At 42.6% G+C, this 18,191-nt stretch overlaps 1 protein-coding gene across 2 annotated transcripts in view; it reads left to right on the plus strand.

Annotated features, from left to right (window-relative positions):
* TOLLIP (toll interacting protein) overlaps window positions 1-13,137 on the plus strand; it is a 119,475-nt gene extending 106,338 nt beyond the window's left edge. For both annotated transcript variants that reach the window (XM_082269970.1, XM_082269971.1), the window contains one exon: window positions 12,438-13,137. In XM_082269970.1, coding sequence (XP_082126096.1) covers window positions 12,438-12,649 — 212 coding nt within the window. In that variant the 3' untranslated portion in view covers window positions 12,650-13,137. The remainder of the gene's footprint in view (window positions 1-12,437) is intronic.
* The last annotated feature ends 5,054 nt before the right edge of the window (window positions 13,138-18,191 follow it).

Here is an 18,191-nt window from a genome sequence, read left to right on the forward strand (position 1 = left end):
CATTAGTGTGATGGACCACATACATTTGTGGTCATTGGGAAACATTGCCTCCTTTTCAGATACCTAAAATGATCAATGGTGTCAGTGGGAGCTTATCTGAGCGGCAGAAATTGCTCAAGGAACCCCAAGCAACCTCTGGAGGAAACTCTAAACCAGATGAATAAAATTGGAACAAATGTAGTATTCAAACTGAAAAAAAAAATAAACGGTGGGTGAAATGTTTTGATGCTTAATAGGAAAGCTCAAGCATTAAGTACAAAATGTGTGGCCAGCTCAGTTCTGTGATTTCCCCTAGCAAGATTTCCCCCTTCACTATGCAGGCTGCTGCTGTCTGGGTATCAAGAGATTTACAGTAGCAGTGAAAATGGTGAGTCACATTAAAGTAAAACTATTTTTTATTTTTTTTGTTAGATAGATTAAAGAGGGATTAGATCACTTGTCAGTTTATTGCGGTCTGAGCCCCCATTAGGGACATTCAGCCTCTTTGTCCCATTTGCTGTTTATCACCAAGTAAAGGTGGAAAGAACAATCCTAAATTTCAGGTTGTCACCAAAAACAGAAATTAATGGAAAATCTGGGACCCAGATGGCAAAAAAAAGGTCTTACCCTTCTTTATTCTATCCAATGATCCTCTAATTGACATCCTACCCTCCACTTAAATCAGAATATTGTATATTTTATATTCTAATAGTTGAGGCCTCCCTCTCCCCCTTTTTCCTTTCCTCGACCTGCCAGTTATCTGACTGACCACCATCCACCCAAGTACTTTTTAATGTTCATCCTTAGACCCAGCTTCGCTATTTAATTCTGAACCTACACTAACAAACTGAATGCTGTCATTTTTTGTAGTGTTCCATTGGTCATATTGCAACAATCTAGTAATGACTGCAGGTAATGCGTAAGCTTTTAAGTAGGTCTTCTGGCAGATAAATCATAAATACAGTGCTGAAATGCATCTGTGTGAAATCTTTTTCCTTCCAACAAATGTTCCTGTTCAGCCAGTTTTGTTGTTCAGTTTCAGTACATTTCACAGTCAAGCATGTGAAAGCCTTTTACCTGGATCAGCTTTGCATCTGTGTGTTTGCCCATTAGACGATAAAACACATTTGCTGACTCATTGTCCAGTGACCCTACAGGCACACAAGAAGCTGTGAAGCTAAATGTGAAGTCCTGGCTGGACAGTCTGGCAAATGTGTGAATTGTAAGTCTGGCACATCAGAATATAATAAAATACCTATAGCAGATGAATTTCAACTGTGTGTTTAGTTATATACATGACATTCCACTTTAAATCTTCTTTGACTCTTACCCTGTAAGGTGGGTATAGAATTAAATGATCGATTTCAATTATCACTGCTGATGTATCTAGTCCAATCTTTCAGCCACAGTGAAAATTATATCTGCCATTCTTAGCTATGGCTGTTTCACAGCCTGGCTCTGTGTGGTTTATCTGCTAGTGCTGTCAGACATGATTGATTGATTTATTTTTTTTTCTCCTGGGTATCTACTTTTTTGAGATCAGGTAGCTGGCACCTTTCTTGAAAGCCTTACATGTACAGGTAAAACCACGTTTCCTGAGTAGAACGCATACATTCTAGTTCATCATATGGGTGTAATCATTCTAAACCTTGATATTCTTTACTAGAAACCACTTTTCTCTTTCGTTCATCGATGGAGACAGCGCTCCATAAATCATAACTACTGGGTTATATTACCTCCTCCAGGAGTAGGACTAGGGAGAACAAAAACACCTGGCTATGCCCATGGGCCATCCTCAGCTGATATATAACTCCCCTCTCTGCTTTAGGCAATCAGTTTTATTCTGTCTAGTCAGAAGTAAAGACCTAGGCTCCCTGCTGAGATCTTAGTCCTAGCAATTTTTTCTCCTTCCTTGCATCTTTTTTGTAGTTCTCGCAAGGGAAAAAAAAAATCAACTGCCGCGCCAGTTTGGCTGCGACCCAGCCTCACGGACAGAGGCTAGCCCGCGAGGTAATTGTATGATAGTGTTGCATACGACTAGGCGCTGGTCCAAATCGAGGAGGTCCCTTGGCCTACAGTTCCCCTAGGAGTGGCAAGGAGTTCTGTCTGGAGCATCACCTGCACCATGGAAGGGTAAATACAGTCCTCCCTCTCCCCTTTGGGGGGGGGGGGGGTTTCGGGGCGATCACTGGTACCCTCCTGGGATGGTCCGACCTGCCCTGATGTTATGGGGGGGGGGGCGGTTGCAGTGTAGAGGGTGCAGCAGAGACCCCTAGGTGCATGCCCTACTGTGTGTGGGTATGGTGCCATTTGGGGGTCCCCAGTGCAGAGCACGAAACTGAGTTCCCCTAAATGGCCCTGCCTGGGGTTTACAGTACCTTTGGGGGGGTCCCCTTGCAGAGGGTGCAGCGGTTTTGGAAGGCACAGAATGTTCCTGGGCAGTATGCTTTCGGCAGCCGGCGGCCATGTTTGAGAACTCCGATGCAATCTTGGCAACCATATTTTTCCTTTGGTTTGGCTGGTCTCCTCTTCCTTTCCTGAGATATATGGAGCAGATGCCATCCATGGGTTGGTGGGTCTGAATTTTTGGTGCACCTCTGGTCGGTAGAGTGAGTCCTTGGGGGTCTCTCTTATCTCTCTTACTTCTGATAGGTACTCTGAGCATTTGATGGGGATCCTTTAGTGGTGCCAAAAGATCTTTTTGAATTGCAAGGTCTTCCTTTTCCCTATGGAGCCTCAGGGTCATATCCCCCCAAACTGACCCCCTTATGGCGGTGGCAGGTCTCTCAGAACCCCAGCCTCCCATGGTTGCGCTGACGGCAGTCCTACAGTCCTTAATATCCTGGGTGGAAGTGACGTGTGGTTACAGGCCCAGGAGGAAGCATCCCCGCCTTCCCCTGCTCAGTCTGTCTCTTATCTAATTCTGAGCCTGATGCAGCCCATCCAGGGAGGCTTAATATCACACCCCCAAATTCATCCGATAGTGAGGATGATTCCTCCATAGTCACAGCAGCGAATGAAAGTGCTGGTAAACCCACTTGCTACTGCAGTGTAAGAGACTTTTAAAAATGGAGGATGTGTCTGATGTGGCCGGAGACATGGCTGTGTCTTTTGGTATGCTTCACCTCGCACTCCAAAGGTGTTTCGTTATGTGCCTTATTTTATTCACCTTCCTGCCACAATCTCTAGGAAAGGGAAGGAGCCTCGTCACAGACAGGTGCCCTCCTTCTCAGCCCATAGAAAATTATTTTGTGCTTCTGGTACTGAGAATAAGGGAAATAGATTCTTCAAGTCTTCCCCAGGAGGTTCCAAGCAACCTTGGTCTGGTAAGCCTAGAGCTAGCTTCTCCGGGCCCGCAGACAAGACCCATCCAGCATGAAGGTTTCCCTCACCCATTATTGGGGTGGGGTGACATCTTCGCTGGTTTCCGGCCCCGTGGACCTCCTTCGTGAGCATCAAGGGGACCCATAAAATTTTTCTTTTTGGGGGTACCAAAAGAGGGGTTAACTTTGTCCATTTTGGGATTTTTAGGCCCTAAGTCACCTTGTGCGGAGTTAATTCCTGCAAAGGTTCGGGTGAAGTCCGATCTACCAAAGGTCCCCCCTACCCCTGTTAAGGAAATTTAATTATTTAGGTCTGATTTTTAATTCGGACTAGGGTGGTCCTTCCTCATGTCAAATTTCAGGGAACGCAGGCTGTGATTCACCAGCTGCTGTCACAGACAGTTCTCTCTCCCGACTTGCATACAGTTTCTGAGTCTGGTGGTATTCACCTTCAAGAGATTTCTGTTTACACAGTCCTGCATGCAACTCCTTTAGCAGGTTCGGCCCCACAGGAGGTTTGTGGCGAGTTCTTGGGTTACTCTTGTAGACTCTGCAGACATCTTCGGGGGGATGTAAGGTCAGTATCATCCTCAGCTCAAGCTTCTTCCGCGGTTCTTGTAAGAAAACAAGGGCGAGGGTCTTCCAGTCAGTCTGCTGGCCGTAAACGTCCCTTGGGGCTACCTCTCAGAGAAGACCAGTTGTCCCCAGGGCTGATCTAACATCCTGCTTTACAGTCGCTGGTTTTAATGGCATAGCTATTGAAAGCCAGGTACTGAGAGATGGAGGTTTGTCTGAATCGGTGATCCCTAGTATGGTGAAGGCGAGGAAGTAGTCTTCCAGCAGGATATACCATTGTACATGGAAAGCGTACATTGCTTGGTGTGAGTCTTATGCCCCGTACACACGTGCAGATTATCTGAAGACTTTTGTCTGCAGACTTACCAAAACCATATAATATGAGGTCAAACCTAAACACTTTCAATTTGTATGCAATCCGGCAGGCCCTTGCACTACATAGAAAAGGTAAATCTGAAGACAAAAGTCTTCAGATAATCTGCACGTGTGTACGGGGCATTAGTGCTCATCCTCGCTCTTTTTCTGTGGCTTAGATCTTAGCCTTTCTTCAATAGGTTGTTGAGCAGAAGTTGGCCTTGAGTACCATCAAGGGCCAGGTGTCTGTCTTGGCAATTTTCTTTCAGCGACCCCTAGCCACACACTCTTAAGGTTTGTACCTCCATTCAGGTGGTTTGACATGTGGCACCACCTGTACGGTCTTTTTGCCGCCATGGGAATTTTTATTTAGTGCTTTCTGTTCTCCAGAAACCTCCAATTGAGAATAATTCGGAAGATTCCCTTGCCTACGTTATCTCAGAAGGTGGCATTCTTGGTGGCTATTACCTCGGCCCGCATGGAATCCAAGTTGGCATTATCCTGTTGTAGTCCCCATTTAGTGATCCATAGGGATAAAGTGGTTCTTCGTCCCTGCGCATCATTCCTGCCCAAAGTGGTTTCTGATTTCCATTTGAATGTGGACATTGTGTTACCTTTCTTGTGTCCCAAGCAGACTCATCCTAAGCAATTTGCTTTTCATACCTTGGATGTGGTTTGTGTGTTTCGGGTGTATCTGACAGCTACGTGGTCCTCTCAGATGTCAGACTTGCTTTTTGTGGTTATGGACAGACCAAGGAAAGGGCTGGCCGCTTCTTCGACTACCATCTCCAGATGGGTCAGACAAAAGGTGACTCAGGCCTATTCAGTTAAAGGTCAGCTTCCTCCTTTCCCTTTCACAACGCATTCTACTCGGGCGCTGAGTACTTCTTGGCCTTCCATCATCAAGCATCAATATCTCAAGTTTACAAGCCAGTCACTTGGTCATCAGAGCATACGTTCACAAAATTCTACAAAATAGATACTTTGGCATCTGCGGATGCTGCTTTTGGCCACAAAGTTTGGCAGACTGCTGTTTAACCACTGCTGTTTAACCACTCAAGGACCAGGCCTATTTCTGACACTTGTTTACAAGATCAAATCAGTATTTTATAGTAGTATAGTATAGTAATGTTACGCGGTATTTGCGCAGCGGTCTAAACTAAACAGTAAAATTAGCCCAATTTTTCTTTTTCTATATTGTGTATGATAATTTACACCGAGTAAATAAATACCCAACATGTCATGTTTCAAAGTTACACACGCTTGCGGAATGACGACAAACATTGTTACTTAAAAAAATCTCCATAGGCGATGCTTTAAAAATTTCCACAGGTTACCAGCTTAGAGTTACAGAGGAGGTCTAGTGCTAGAATTATTGCTCTCGCTCTAACAGTCATGGCGATATCTCACGTGTGGTTTGAACACTGTTTACATATGTGGGCATGATTTGCGTATGCGTTCCCTTCTGCGCGAGAGCTCGGAGGGACGAGGCACTTTCAATTTTTTTTTCTTAATAATTTTACCTTTTTATTTTTTTATTTTTACACTGTTCCTTTTTAAAAGAAAACATTTTGATCACCTTTATTCCTATTACAAGGAATGTAAACATCTCTTATAATAGAAATAAGCAGGATGGGTCCTCTTTTTACTGTGATATTTGGGGTCAGAAAGACCTCTGATCTCACATCTACACTAAAAAAAGAAAAAGTAATTTTTTTTTTTTTTTTTTAATCATGGAAAAAAAAAAAGAGCCCTTTAATGCCTTTGGGAGGAAACGATGTATGGTGTCACTCCTGTCCTCCAAGGCCATAGTCGAGTGGGGGGCCAGCTTGCCCTCATTCGACTTCCTGCCGCCCATAAAAGTGATCCCACAGCAAATCCGCCTGAAAAACTGACAGGCGCATTGGATCGGATCGCCCGTGTGAAAGGGGCTTAGGTTAGAAGCTGATTGGTTACCATGCACACCTGCATCAGATTCTGTGCACCATCTTTAGTAAATCTCCCCCTATGTGTATTAAAACTGGTTGTAATGCAAAAGTCTTGGCCATCAACCTGTTTACAAATCTGTTTACAAACTCCTAGTATGGGGCATGAATCCCTGTAACGTGTGTCCCAAAATGGTCAACCTATGAAGGTTTATCCTGCTTAGGATTATGCCCTCTTCATTTTGGTCCTGAGTTGATAAAGGAGGAATTCAGTATGCTGAATAAGGAAGAGGTTGGCCTATGCCAGGTTCGTGAAATGATACAAGTGTTAGAACTTTTTAAGTAAATGATGGTGCAACGAAACCCAAAATTACTTACACAATGGCATATGCAGTAAGTTAAACACCAAAAAACTAACCTAGCCTGTCTAACCAAATCCTCTTCCTCACAAAAAAAGCCTAGTCTTTCATTAGTAGTTTGTTGCAGTTTTGTAACAGAACCTGTAACCAACAAACACAATGAAGAAACAGACATTACTTGTTTCATAATGGGGTCTGCCTTTTTGTCGACTACTGTTTCGAAGAAATGTTGGCAAAAGGAGGGTTCTCTTTCAGGGTCAATACCTTAGAGGAAGTAAACCCTCTGAAAAAAAATGAGAAAAAAAAACTTGTAAAGACAAAGGCATAATGAGCTAGTATGCATCGCATACAAACTGTCTGTATTTTATTTTGTTAAGAAATAGAAAAAAAAAACAGCTTGGACACAATCTAATATATTGAATAGCTGCTAACGCAATTTATTGGCTGCAAACATATACAGAAATAAACATAGAAGTATAAGTCCCCGTTCACACTGGGGCGACCTGTGAGGCGACCTGGTCGCCTCACAGGTCGCCGTAGGTCGCCTTCCATAGGGAAGCTGCGGACCCGTTCTAATAGGAGCGACACAAGTCGCTCCGACTTAGAAAAAGGGTCCGGAGCTTCTTTGGGGCGACCCGGAGCGACCGTCATAGACTTCAATGTTATGAAGTCCGTGCCGGCCGCTCCGAGGTCGCGGCACGCTGCTCGCACCGTGACCTCGGAGGTCGCCCCGGGAAGTCGGATCGCCCCAGTGTGAACGGGGGCCTAACTCTCCCTGATAAAAGTACTCCAAAATGAATGTGAAGTCCATTCTTTGTCCACTTGCGATAATTGGTAAAGTTAATGTAATCCAAAGAAAATTGCCACCTTCTAAAGAAGCACACACAGCTTCTTACCAGATGGGAGTTGACCACCTAATTACAAGAGGTCAAAGCACGCAGTTATGTTCAAGGAATGGTTCACAGTGGATCTGATCCACCTGCTAACAAACTGTGCTTAAAACCCCTCCATACTGGGATGGTCAGATGGCACAAAGCAGTGAATCCCCAAAGGACACATCTCAAAGGAAAAAAATAGTGATCGACCGATATCGTTTTATTTTTATAATGCTGATACCGATATTTTGGTCATCGGATATCGATATCTGCTGATATTTTCGGACATGTAAAAAAATGTTTTATTTTTTTCTAAAGGTACTCCTTGTGGAGGGATCTGGGGGTCTAAAAGACCCCAAACCCCTTCCCGTCACCGAAAAGCATTCAGAATGCCAAGTTTGGCTGTTTTGAATGCTGTCAGTTTTTTAATTCGGCGCCGAGTACCCGGAAGTGATGTCATGACATCACTTCCGGGTTTTTAACATGGAGACCCGGGACTTCTCTTCGGCAGCGGTGGAGGTAGGATGCCAGCGGGAGGGGGGGATGCCCTCTTCCGCTCCTTGTAATGACATCCAAGCGGCTTCTCAGCCACATCGATTGTCGTTACAAGTCAGCCGACCAGCGGCTATGGACACCGGTACCGAGGTGATGCCTCTAGCTGCAGGCATCACCCAGGTACATGCACTTTCCCTAAATATCGACAATATCGGTAACCTCAGGGGCCTATTCTGATATATCAGGGAAAGTGCATATCGGCCCCCGAAATATGGGTGTTGCCGATAATCGGTCGATCCCTAGAAAAAATTGAGCCCTCTCTTGCAGTAAATTAGTTATCTCCTTTTTTATCTAAAATAAAATAACACTCAAATGGATTGAGGTATAAAATAGCATAGTGTCAGAATTACAAAAGTTTTCAACCAATAAAATGGCCGCACTCCACTACATTCACATAGGGTGGATCTATAGCATGTGATATCACGTTCCGGAACGGAGTGGAGTGCGGCCATTTTATCGGTCAGAAGCATTAGTAAAGCCAACCCTACGCTGTTTTATCTGTATCCATGTGAGTGTTCTTTTAGTTTTTAATAAAAAGGAGATCACGCATTTACTACACAATGAGAGGGCTCTATTTCTGAGATAAATCCTTTGGGGATTCACTGAATTGTGCCATCTGCCCATCCCAGTATGGAAGGGCTTTAAGCCGTGTTTATTAGCTGGTGGATCGGATGCTCTGTGAACCATTCCTGGAACATAACTGCGTGCTTTGACCGATTTGTAATTAGGTGGTCAACTCCATCTGGTAAGAAGCTGTGTGTGTTTCCTGAGGAGGTGGCTGATTTCTCCCTGGGTCACCTCTTTATTCACTTTGTCCACATGCGATAATAGTTAAAGAATATACTTTACATTCACTTTGGTGTAATTTTATCAAGGAGCGCTACACTTTTCTTATATTTTATTTTGAATTTCCCACATTCATTGCTCCACAAAGTAAAAGTGGTGCATTTTAGAGCTAACTGAATTTGGTTCACAAGTTGCTGTCAGTATTAAAAATGTTGCATATGCTTGCAGGGCAGCCATCAGAAATTTTGGGGCCCCTTTTACAGCTTTAGGTCTGGGCCCCTCTGGACCTGACCACCAACATTCCGCAGGGCCTGCCCTCTAGTCGTCCCACCGAATCCTCCCACTGGCCATCCCACCGAGTCCTTCAGTGCACCCACTTCTATTTTAACACTCTTACAACCTAATAAATGAAAATGAATCCAAACCATCAAAGAGACATCCCCATATATTCAGCAACGATACATCCCAATCCAGTAAAAAGATGGCCTCATATATTCAGCAAAGAGACATTCTAATCCAACAAAGAGACAGCCTCATTCATATATTCAGCAAAGAGACATCCCAATCTAGTATAGAGATGGCCTCATATATTCAGTAAAGAGACAGACTGATATATCCAGCAAAGAGATATCAAAATCCAGCAAAGAGACATCACAATTCAGCAAAGAGACATCCCGTTAGCTGCATCAGCTTACTCTGCAGCCGCCATGCTTTAGCAATTGCTAGTTACTACAGCAGCAACAACTCAGTCTCGTTGGTTGGGGCCTGGGCGACCGGGCCCCTTGGAACGCCTGGGCCCCCTACATGTGTATGGGGCTGTCCCCCCCTGATGGCTGCCCTGTATGCTTGATGAATGTGGCGCTATACATTAACGAAGGATTCCTGTCAGATAAGTGGCAAGCAGCTTTATTGGATTCCTTTCATTGTGTTTTCCTAAGTCATTGTGATATTGAATGTCTCTCCCCTTCTCTTCCACCCCACCCTCTTCATAATTCTCTTCTTTGCAAGAAAACACTGTAAGGCCTCTTTCATACGGATGTTCTAATCATATCGGCCTGTCAATTTTTTAAAGCGGACCTGATTAGAATGACCATTCATTCCTATAGGCAGGCCAGTGTAAACTGACTTGTGTCTGTTTACACCTACCTGCCTCCTGGTCCAATCAGGCTTGCTAAAAAAAAAAAAGAAAAAAGAAATATGTTGTGAAGATAACTGAGCAGATATTGATGTGTCATCCTCCCGCTCTGCTCACAGATCCCCTGCTGATTGCAACGGAATTCACCCTGTGTGAAAGGGGCCTAAGTTCTCATGGGATATTTAATGTCAAGGATGTGTCTATGCTAGGAGGATCAAGCTGTGGCAGTGGGAAAGCCTGGGCTGTTTTGTACGGGACTGTTTTTTTTTTCTCTTAACAGGCTGCATCGTCATGATCTGGAATGACTCGCAAATTAAAAATTTTAAAATATGTTTGCACCTTTTGAGAACAGGCCAGCAGTGACAGCTCCCTAAACTCTATACTAACTTTCCAGAGAACACATTTACAATATAAAAACAGTGTTATCATGAAGAGTGCCGTTAGTTTTTTTTTTTTTTATGAACTACCTCCCTCCGTTTTTTATGTTCATATATTCATTTATACAGTACAAACCAAAATTTTGGACACACCTTCTCATTCAAAGAGTTTTCTTTATTTTCATGACTATGAAAATTGTAGAGTCACACTTCAAGAGGTAGTCACCTGAAATGGTCTTCCAACAGTTTTGAAGGAGTTCCCAGAGATGCTTAGCACTTGTTGGCCCTTTTGCCTTCACTCTGCGGTCCAGCTCACCCCAAACCATCTCGATTAGGTTGAGGTTCGGTGACTGTGCAGGCCAGGTCATCTGGCGCAGCACCCCATCACTCTCCTTCCCGGTCAAATAGCCCTTACACAGCCTGGAGGTGTGTTTGGGGTCATTGTCCTGTTGAAAAATAAATGATGGTCCAACTAAACGCAAACCGGATTGAATAGCATGCCGCTGCAAGATGTTGTGGTAGCCATGCTGGTTCAGTATGCCTTCAATTTTGAATAAATCCCCAACAGTGTCACCAGCAAAGCACCCCCTCACCATCACACCTCCTCCTCCATGCTTCACGGTGGGAACCAGGCATATAGAGTCCATCCGTTCACCTTTTCTGCGTCACACAAAGACACGGTGGTTGGAACCAAAGATCTCAAATTTGGACTCATCAGACCAAAGCACAGATTTCCACTGGTCTAATGTCCATTCCTTGTGTTCTTTAGCCCAAACAAGTCTCTTCTGCTTGTTGCCTTTCTTTAGCAGTGGTTTCCTAGCAGATATTCTACCATTAAGGCCTGATTCACACAGTCTCCTCTTAACAGTTGTTCTAGAGATGTGTCTGCTGCTAGAACTCTGTGTGCCATTAACCTGTGATTTCTGAGGCTGGTGACTCGGATGAACTTATCCTCCGCAGCAGAGGTGACTCTTGGTCTTCCTTTCCTGGGGCGGTTCGCATGTGAGCCAGTTTCTTTGTAGCGCTTGATGGTTTTTGTGACTGCACTTGGGGACACTTTCAAAGTTTTCCCAATTTTTCGGACTGACTGACCTTAATTTCTTAATGAATGATGGCCACTCGTTTTCCTGTACTTAACTGCTTTTTTTCTTGCTTGCCATAATACAAATTCTAACAGTCTATTCAGTAGGACTATCAGCTGTGTATCCAACTGACTTCTGTACAACACAACTGATGGTCCCAACCCCATTTATAAGGCAAGAAATCACACTTATTAAACCTGACAGGGCACACCTGTGAAGTGAAAACCATTTCAGGTGACCTACCTCTTGAAGTGTGACTCTACAATTTTCATAGTCATGAAAATAAAGAAAACTCTTTGAATTTTTAGGTGTGTATTCTGCAATTTATTCTTTCATGTTTTTTTTGTTTATATTTTTTTACAGGAGCATTTGCTGGAGTTCAGCATTTTTGTCAGGGCCAGAATTATACATCAATTCTTGTAGGCACACCACCCTTGTTGTGTAAATCTCCCTACTGTTAGAACTTGTTTTCTGTACAAAACAATATTTTGGGCTCGGGTTCACATTGCTGCGATGGAAGACCTGGCATGTGATTCACACCGCACTGCTGTGCAACTCACATGCGATGTCTGCGATGCAAATTCAGCCATACTAATTTTATGGCTGAATTTGCATCGCATTCGGATCAAACTTGTACAGGACCCTTTTTTTTTTTTTTGGGTCTGCACCAGAATCTGATCAGAATCTGATCGCATAGGCGTTCACACCTATGTATTCCGATTACTGTCCGAGTTGACAGTTCGCACTGCAATATGCAAGCCCATCTGGGGGTGTCATTAACTTTGTATTGACACTCCCAGTGGTTGTGAACTGCCTGCGAGTCGGTTGCGATGCGGGTGCCCGCAGTGGATTTGCAGGGTTTCCCGCATCGCACCAATGTGAACCGAGCCTAACTTTGCTGATTCTTTCTGCAGAAGAATTTTGGAGTTGGCTATCACTGTGCTTGTGCTGCCCCTAGGCAATGACTTTCCTTGCCTTAAAGTCCAGTGCTGATTAGTGTGTGTGGGTTTTTTTGTTTTTTTCAAATCTTGTTTTAGTACAGTGCATCAGTTTCATGTCTGGTGACAGATGAATAAAAGTAATTGTTAATCATTTTTCAATTTTCTTCTAGGTATGCCAGGTATGTACAACCCTGGAGCACCAATGGCTCTACCACAGCCAGCAATAAATCCTCAGCATGAATCTCGGGAAGAGGACCTTCAAGCCCTCAAAGATATGTTCCCTACAATGGACCCTGAGGTCATTAAATCAGTTCTGGAGGAACACAGAGGGAACAGGGAAGCTGCAATCAACTCTCTTCTACTAATGGTTGAAGACTCCTAGTGGCATCACCATTCTTCTGCCTTGTAGATTTCCTTTCCCTTGCCAGTGTCCTTTTTTGACTTGCCAAGATGGAATTTTCTTTGACTTCTTTCAGCCCATGAAATATTCAGTTGTGGCTGTTCATTTGTGTTTGTGTATTTGGCTTCTTCTGCACAGTTAATGATGTTGGAACCTTCCATGCATACATCTGACTGCAGTTCTCTCTTCATAGGGAAAAACAACCTTCTGTTTTTGCCTATAAGGTAATTTTCAGTAAGATGTATTGTGGTTTAAATGGGTCCTGGAAATATCCAAAACAAATAGGCCAGGTAAAAAATTGGTCAGCCTTTTTTTTTTACCCAATCTTTGGGTCATGCTCAGGGGTTAGCTAAAATCTGGATGGGATATTTTCCAAAGAGTAGTAGATATTTTATTTATTTTACAAGAGAATGCGGCATCTCTGAACTACACAGGAACTTTCACATGACTAAAATCTCTGGTTGACAATCTATTACGAATGTATTAATTTAGGAGTGTAAAAGCTCAAGAGCTTTTTATACAAATGGCTATGGCGAGGAGATGGCAGATGGATGTCTGAAAATGGTAGCTAGCAAACAAATCCCTCTTTTCCCCAGTTCATAGACCTGCAGGCTTGCATCCCATGAGCTTCTGTCTGTATTAAATTAAACAGATGTTTAGTAAGATATCTGGCACCAGACAGAAATCGAAATCCTTGCCTAATTACTATCTTTGCAAGATTAAATAATGACCATCCCACATCCTAGTGGCGCTCCAGCAGTTGTCTGTTTCTGTGTGAACCTAGCCTTACTGCTGTGTAGGATCCCAGTAGATAGAAGTACCCCACTCCTGGCAAAGCTGTGTCACATGACATGTACATATATTGGTATGGAGAATCCATTAAATTATACAGGGTTTCTGTCTGTTTTTCTTTTTATTTGCCCGTTTCAGAATCCATTTTTTTTTCCTCATTGTGGCCCAATACTATAAATGTCAACCCTAGTAAACTGGGAAGCCCAACATTGAATGCAGGTCCTCAGTGCTCTTATCCACCAGAGGAAGCTACTTGTCTTGTAATTTGGTCATTGTATGGCCAAAATGTATGAAAGATTGGTATAGTAATTACAGTTAAATATATAAATTTCCTTACATTGGCTGCTTTCTGGTTATGACAATTAATGATTTTTACCATCGTGCTATAGTCCTTTTGGGAACTTCCTTATATTTCCGCATACAAAACATGCTTCATGCTCAACAAGCAAAGGAAGAAAATATAGCTTGCAGGCTGTATGCAGCCTAACAATAATTAATATGGTGTACAAGGTACTCGACTCCTAAGAAAGCCAACAGATTTTTAGATCTCCAAATGGCAGAAAATTATTTCAGAATTCTGTATTTTATGCAGTGTTTTATATATTGCTTCATGTTCATTCATCAGTTTATGATTTTTAATTTTGAGGTTTTTCTGTTTTCATTGGAGGCAATGCAGCATTTTTAAGTATATGTGAGTAGGAGATTTCCATAAATTGAGACTAACACGGGATAAACCTATCCTTACCGTATAAATGTAGGCAAAAATTAAAAAATGGTGCAGCCTGTCACTAGCATTAACATAGCAGTGTTTAATTTATGAAGTCCCTTTATATTATGGTTTTGTTTCCTGTTATACTAGCCACACACTACTGCATCCTTCTGATTCCTCTCGCTTAGCCTGGAGACTGAACTAGAAAAGTCCCTTGTTCAGCCATTTGCACTAAACAGTATGGATGGAGAAGTCTGCATTGTCAGAGGTTTTCAGACAGCTGCAGAACTTGACCAAACAATCGCTGCATCGGATAGGATGCAGTTGCTGTGTGGTTGACCTTTTACTGAATCCTTCTATTTTTAATTGAAGGTTGGCAAGAAGACTAGTGTTGACAGGGTCACCCACAGCTCAAATTTAAAATTCAAGCTGTGTATGTCTAGCCTTAATCCCACTGGTAGTGCTGTTTTTTTCCACTAACTGACCAGACTGTGCAGCAAAAGTGGCAGATACATTTACAGTAAGTACCTGCCTCGGCTAACCAAATGTTCAGGGCAGCTATCAATCAACCGAAAGGGCTCATTGACTGCAGTGTTTTGCATAGAGTCTGTCTCCTGCAGAAGGGTGAACTAGTGGTCTCCTTGTTTATTTAAAAAAAAACCTCTGAAAAGAGAACCAAATTTGTCAGGATTATCGGGTAATTCTAAAACCTTTACTCACACAAGTATAAAAAAACTTTGCACAACTATATTTACAAAGCAAGGGAGATATTTGCTAACCATACTACATGGGTTTAGATATGCATTAATAAAAGTCAAATTATTTATTGTATTAAATAAAATATTACACTGTTACTCAGCCATTCCATTGCTGAAATCTTGGTTTCCTCACTGTTATGAGTTCTGTGGCTGCCGAAATGAGCTATAGCCATGAGTTAGCTTTTATTGGTATATATCACCGATTTTGAAGCCCTGACCATGGAGACCTTAATAAAATATGGTAACATACAATGTGCTTTGAACAGTAAGCCCCAAAGATTAGTCAGATCTCTACTTATTTTTTATTTTTCCCCCACAAGAGTCAGCAAACCAGTGATCAGTGGATTGTGGGTGCAATGCCATGTTCCTGCAAAAACGTCCTCCAGCTTTTTGCCTGTACTTCTGTATGGGCTTTCAGTCAGAAAGTTGCAGGAAGTGTCAGTGGACCACTAATGCACTGTAGTGGAAGATGGGACTTGTATTTCATTCATTCACAGACCTCTGTGCTTTCTGCTCTGCCCACACAGCCTTGCCAATTTTAAATGTGACTCTGGCTGCGTTGAAAAGGAACCCTCACCCTCTGCTCTTGTGCAGGGGTGGCATTGCTAAAGTTAGACTGTCCTTTCTGCTAGGATAAAGTGGCTGATTTGATACACACTGGTAATAAGCTGTGATGTTAGATCTATATTTTTGGAGAACTGTTTGGCGTTTGAGTATGGTAATTTTGATTTCTTTAATTTTCTGTACATTGGAACTACTAGACCAGTTTCTAAAATTGCAGGCCTGAATCTCACTTTTGTGTTGTGGTGCAGTAGCATATGTGTTGCATATTATGTTGCAGTTTGTTTGCATTATGTGCGTTAGCAAGCTGCCATTCATTTTGGATAGCACCCAATGCTCTAAAACAATGTTGCTCTGACCGGAATGCTTTGCAATGCACCAAAAAGCATGGTAATGCGCTACAATGCGGTGTGTTTGGGGGAGAGAGCTGAATGCCTTTTAAGTTGTATAGAACAGGACAAAGGATCTCAGTCTTTAGCCATGAGTTATATGCAGCTACCAACAAATGATTGGACACTGGCAAAAAAAAAATAAAGCAGCAGGGATATCCCCTATATATAACCCTTCGCTCTCCCAGCTAGCCTCAGTTTTGTAGCAAGCAATTGAGAGATTATAAAAAACATAGGATGAGGGACCTGTGTCTTTTTTTATGCTGTAGTCCAAGGAACAGATTTTGCTGGTAAGTGAAAAATCCTATTTTCTTAGTAGTACAGGATGCCAGGGTCTTTAGTTACACATGGCAAAAATTAGTTCAACTGAGGGGTGGGCAACACGGCAATCAAATGCTAACATGCCCAAATAACATAGGTTATTTTGTAGCACCTTGTGCTCAAAATTGGCGTCAGAAGTCCGGAACGCCTACCTGGTAAAAATGGAATAAATGTGTGAACCGAAAATGAGGTGACACCTTTGCAAATCTGAGAAACTGATGCCTGATCCGGAGAAGCCCATGAAGAACGAACGGATCTAGTAGAGTGCACCTTTACAAGAAAGGAGGAGACCTTATCCTTTAGACTGAAGGATCGAATGACATCTTGTCTGGCAATGGTGGACCAAGAAGCAGGGAGCCGTTGTGGTAACCTTCTTGAAGTACAAAGGGAGGAGTTCAGAAAGTAGCACTCACTTACCATGTTGAGACAATGGAGAGAAATTTCCCTGGGATGTTTCAGAGCGGGACATAAGGAACATTCACACCTGACAGAGCAGTTTTCCTGCACGCAGTTAAGTGGTTTAGAAGCGCATTTTACATGTTTATTCAAGCTTTTTATTTTAGCTAATAAGCATTACAAGCTAAAGAATCTGGAAAAATGCACTTGATTTGTGCGTATTTGACCGCTCCCATTTACATCTATAGAATCAAAAACGTCCATTTCTGCCTAAAAGTTCATGCAGCTTTTTTAATGTCCGGCATTGAACTACAGGTGCAAAAGTACTCAGTTGTGAACAACCACCATTGAAATACATGGTACTTTGGATTTTAGGCTTTTGGAGCTTTGAGCTACAAAACACTCAAGTGTGAATAGAACATTAATGTGGTTGAAACTAAAGGTTTTTTACCTTTTTATGTATTCTCTACATTTAGGTAAAAAAACCTTTCCTGTTCAGCTACACCTCAACACCCCCCAAATACTTATGAGCCTGTTCTTGATCCAGCGCTGTGCCTGAGAGCAGTGACTGAGGCAGTGGGAGCCTTGGGCTCCTGCTGCTGTCAATCAAATCCTGTGAGGTGGCAGCAGGGGACGGGGTCGAGCTGCACTGTGTCAGGATGCACACAGCCCGCCTCTGAATTAAGCCCACGTGTGCCACCATAAATGGTCACTTCCTATGGTGGCACAAAGTAGGAGCCTAGAGCACTGGTGGGGGACTGCATTAGAGGACTGAGGCCACTCTGTGCAAAACCATTGCACAAAGCAAGTAAGTATAATGTTTTTTATAAAAAAATAAACCTTTATTATCACTTTAAGCTCCTGTACAGTACTCCAAGAAATCCATTTTAATTGGTATGTAAAAAATGAATTCTTGTGAATTGCCTGTCCATTTAAAATGAATAGGCTGCCATAATGCAGGACACATCAATGTGACACAAAACACCGTAACACAAGGCACCAGACTGGCAAAGTATGAATGGTCCCTTAAATATCCGGAGCTATGCATGTTCTGCAGTCATGTCCTCTGTACCTTAGCTTTATGGTTTTAAATTCAATCCAGTGATCACAGATTGTGACTGACTGTTTCACTTGACTGATTGACTGTTCCTTTTAATATATCTGCTGTGGCCATTTTGAAAGGAGTTTGGTATCCTGTTTTTTTTCACACATTTTACAATGAGAATGCAGCAGGCTGGGCAAGACTTTGAGGCAACATCTGGAATAGCCAGAGAATCTGGTGAGAAAAAGCTTTCTGCTAGATTTTCGAAGTACTATAAGATGTGACTCCACCAGAGCCTTAATGCAGCACAATGGTGTCTAATAGATGATATCCCAATTTTTTTAATTTTTTGGATAGCTTACATCAGCAAAGCTGACTTGGGATAACCAAAGGCATATTTTAGCTTTATTTTGTGTAAATGTTCTTTCTTCTGTTTTTGTATATTTTTGTAGAACTGTGAATATTAGTAGAAATTGTTAAATCCTCCTGCGCTAGTCTCTGTATCTGTTTTTTCCAACTATTGAGGCACTGACTGCCATGTTGTAGACAAAATTGT

The sequence above is a fragment of the Pelophylax lessonae genome, assembly GCF_965119305.1.
Source record: "Pelophylax lessonae genome assembly, chromosome: 10".
In the NCBI taxonomy this organism is placed as follows: domain Eukaryota; kingdom Metazoa; phylum Chordata; class Amphibia; order Anura; family Ranidae; genus Pelophylax; species Pelophylax lessonae.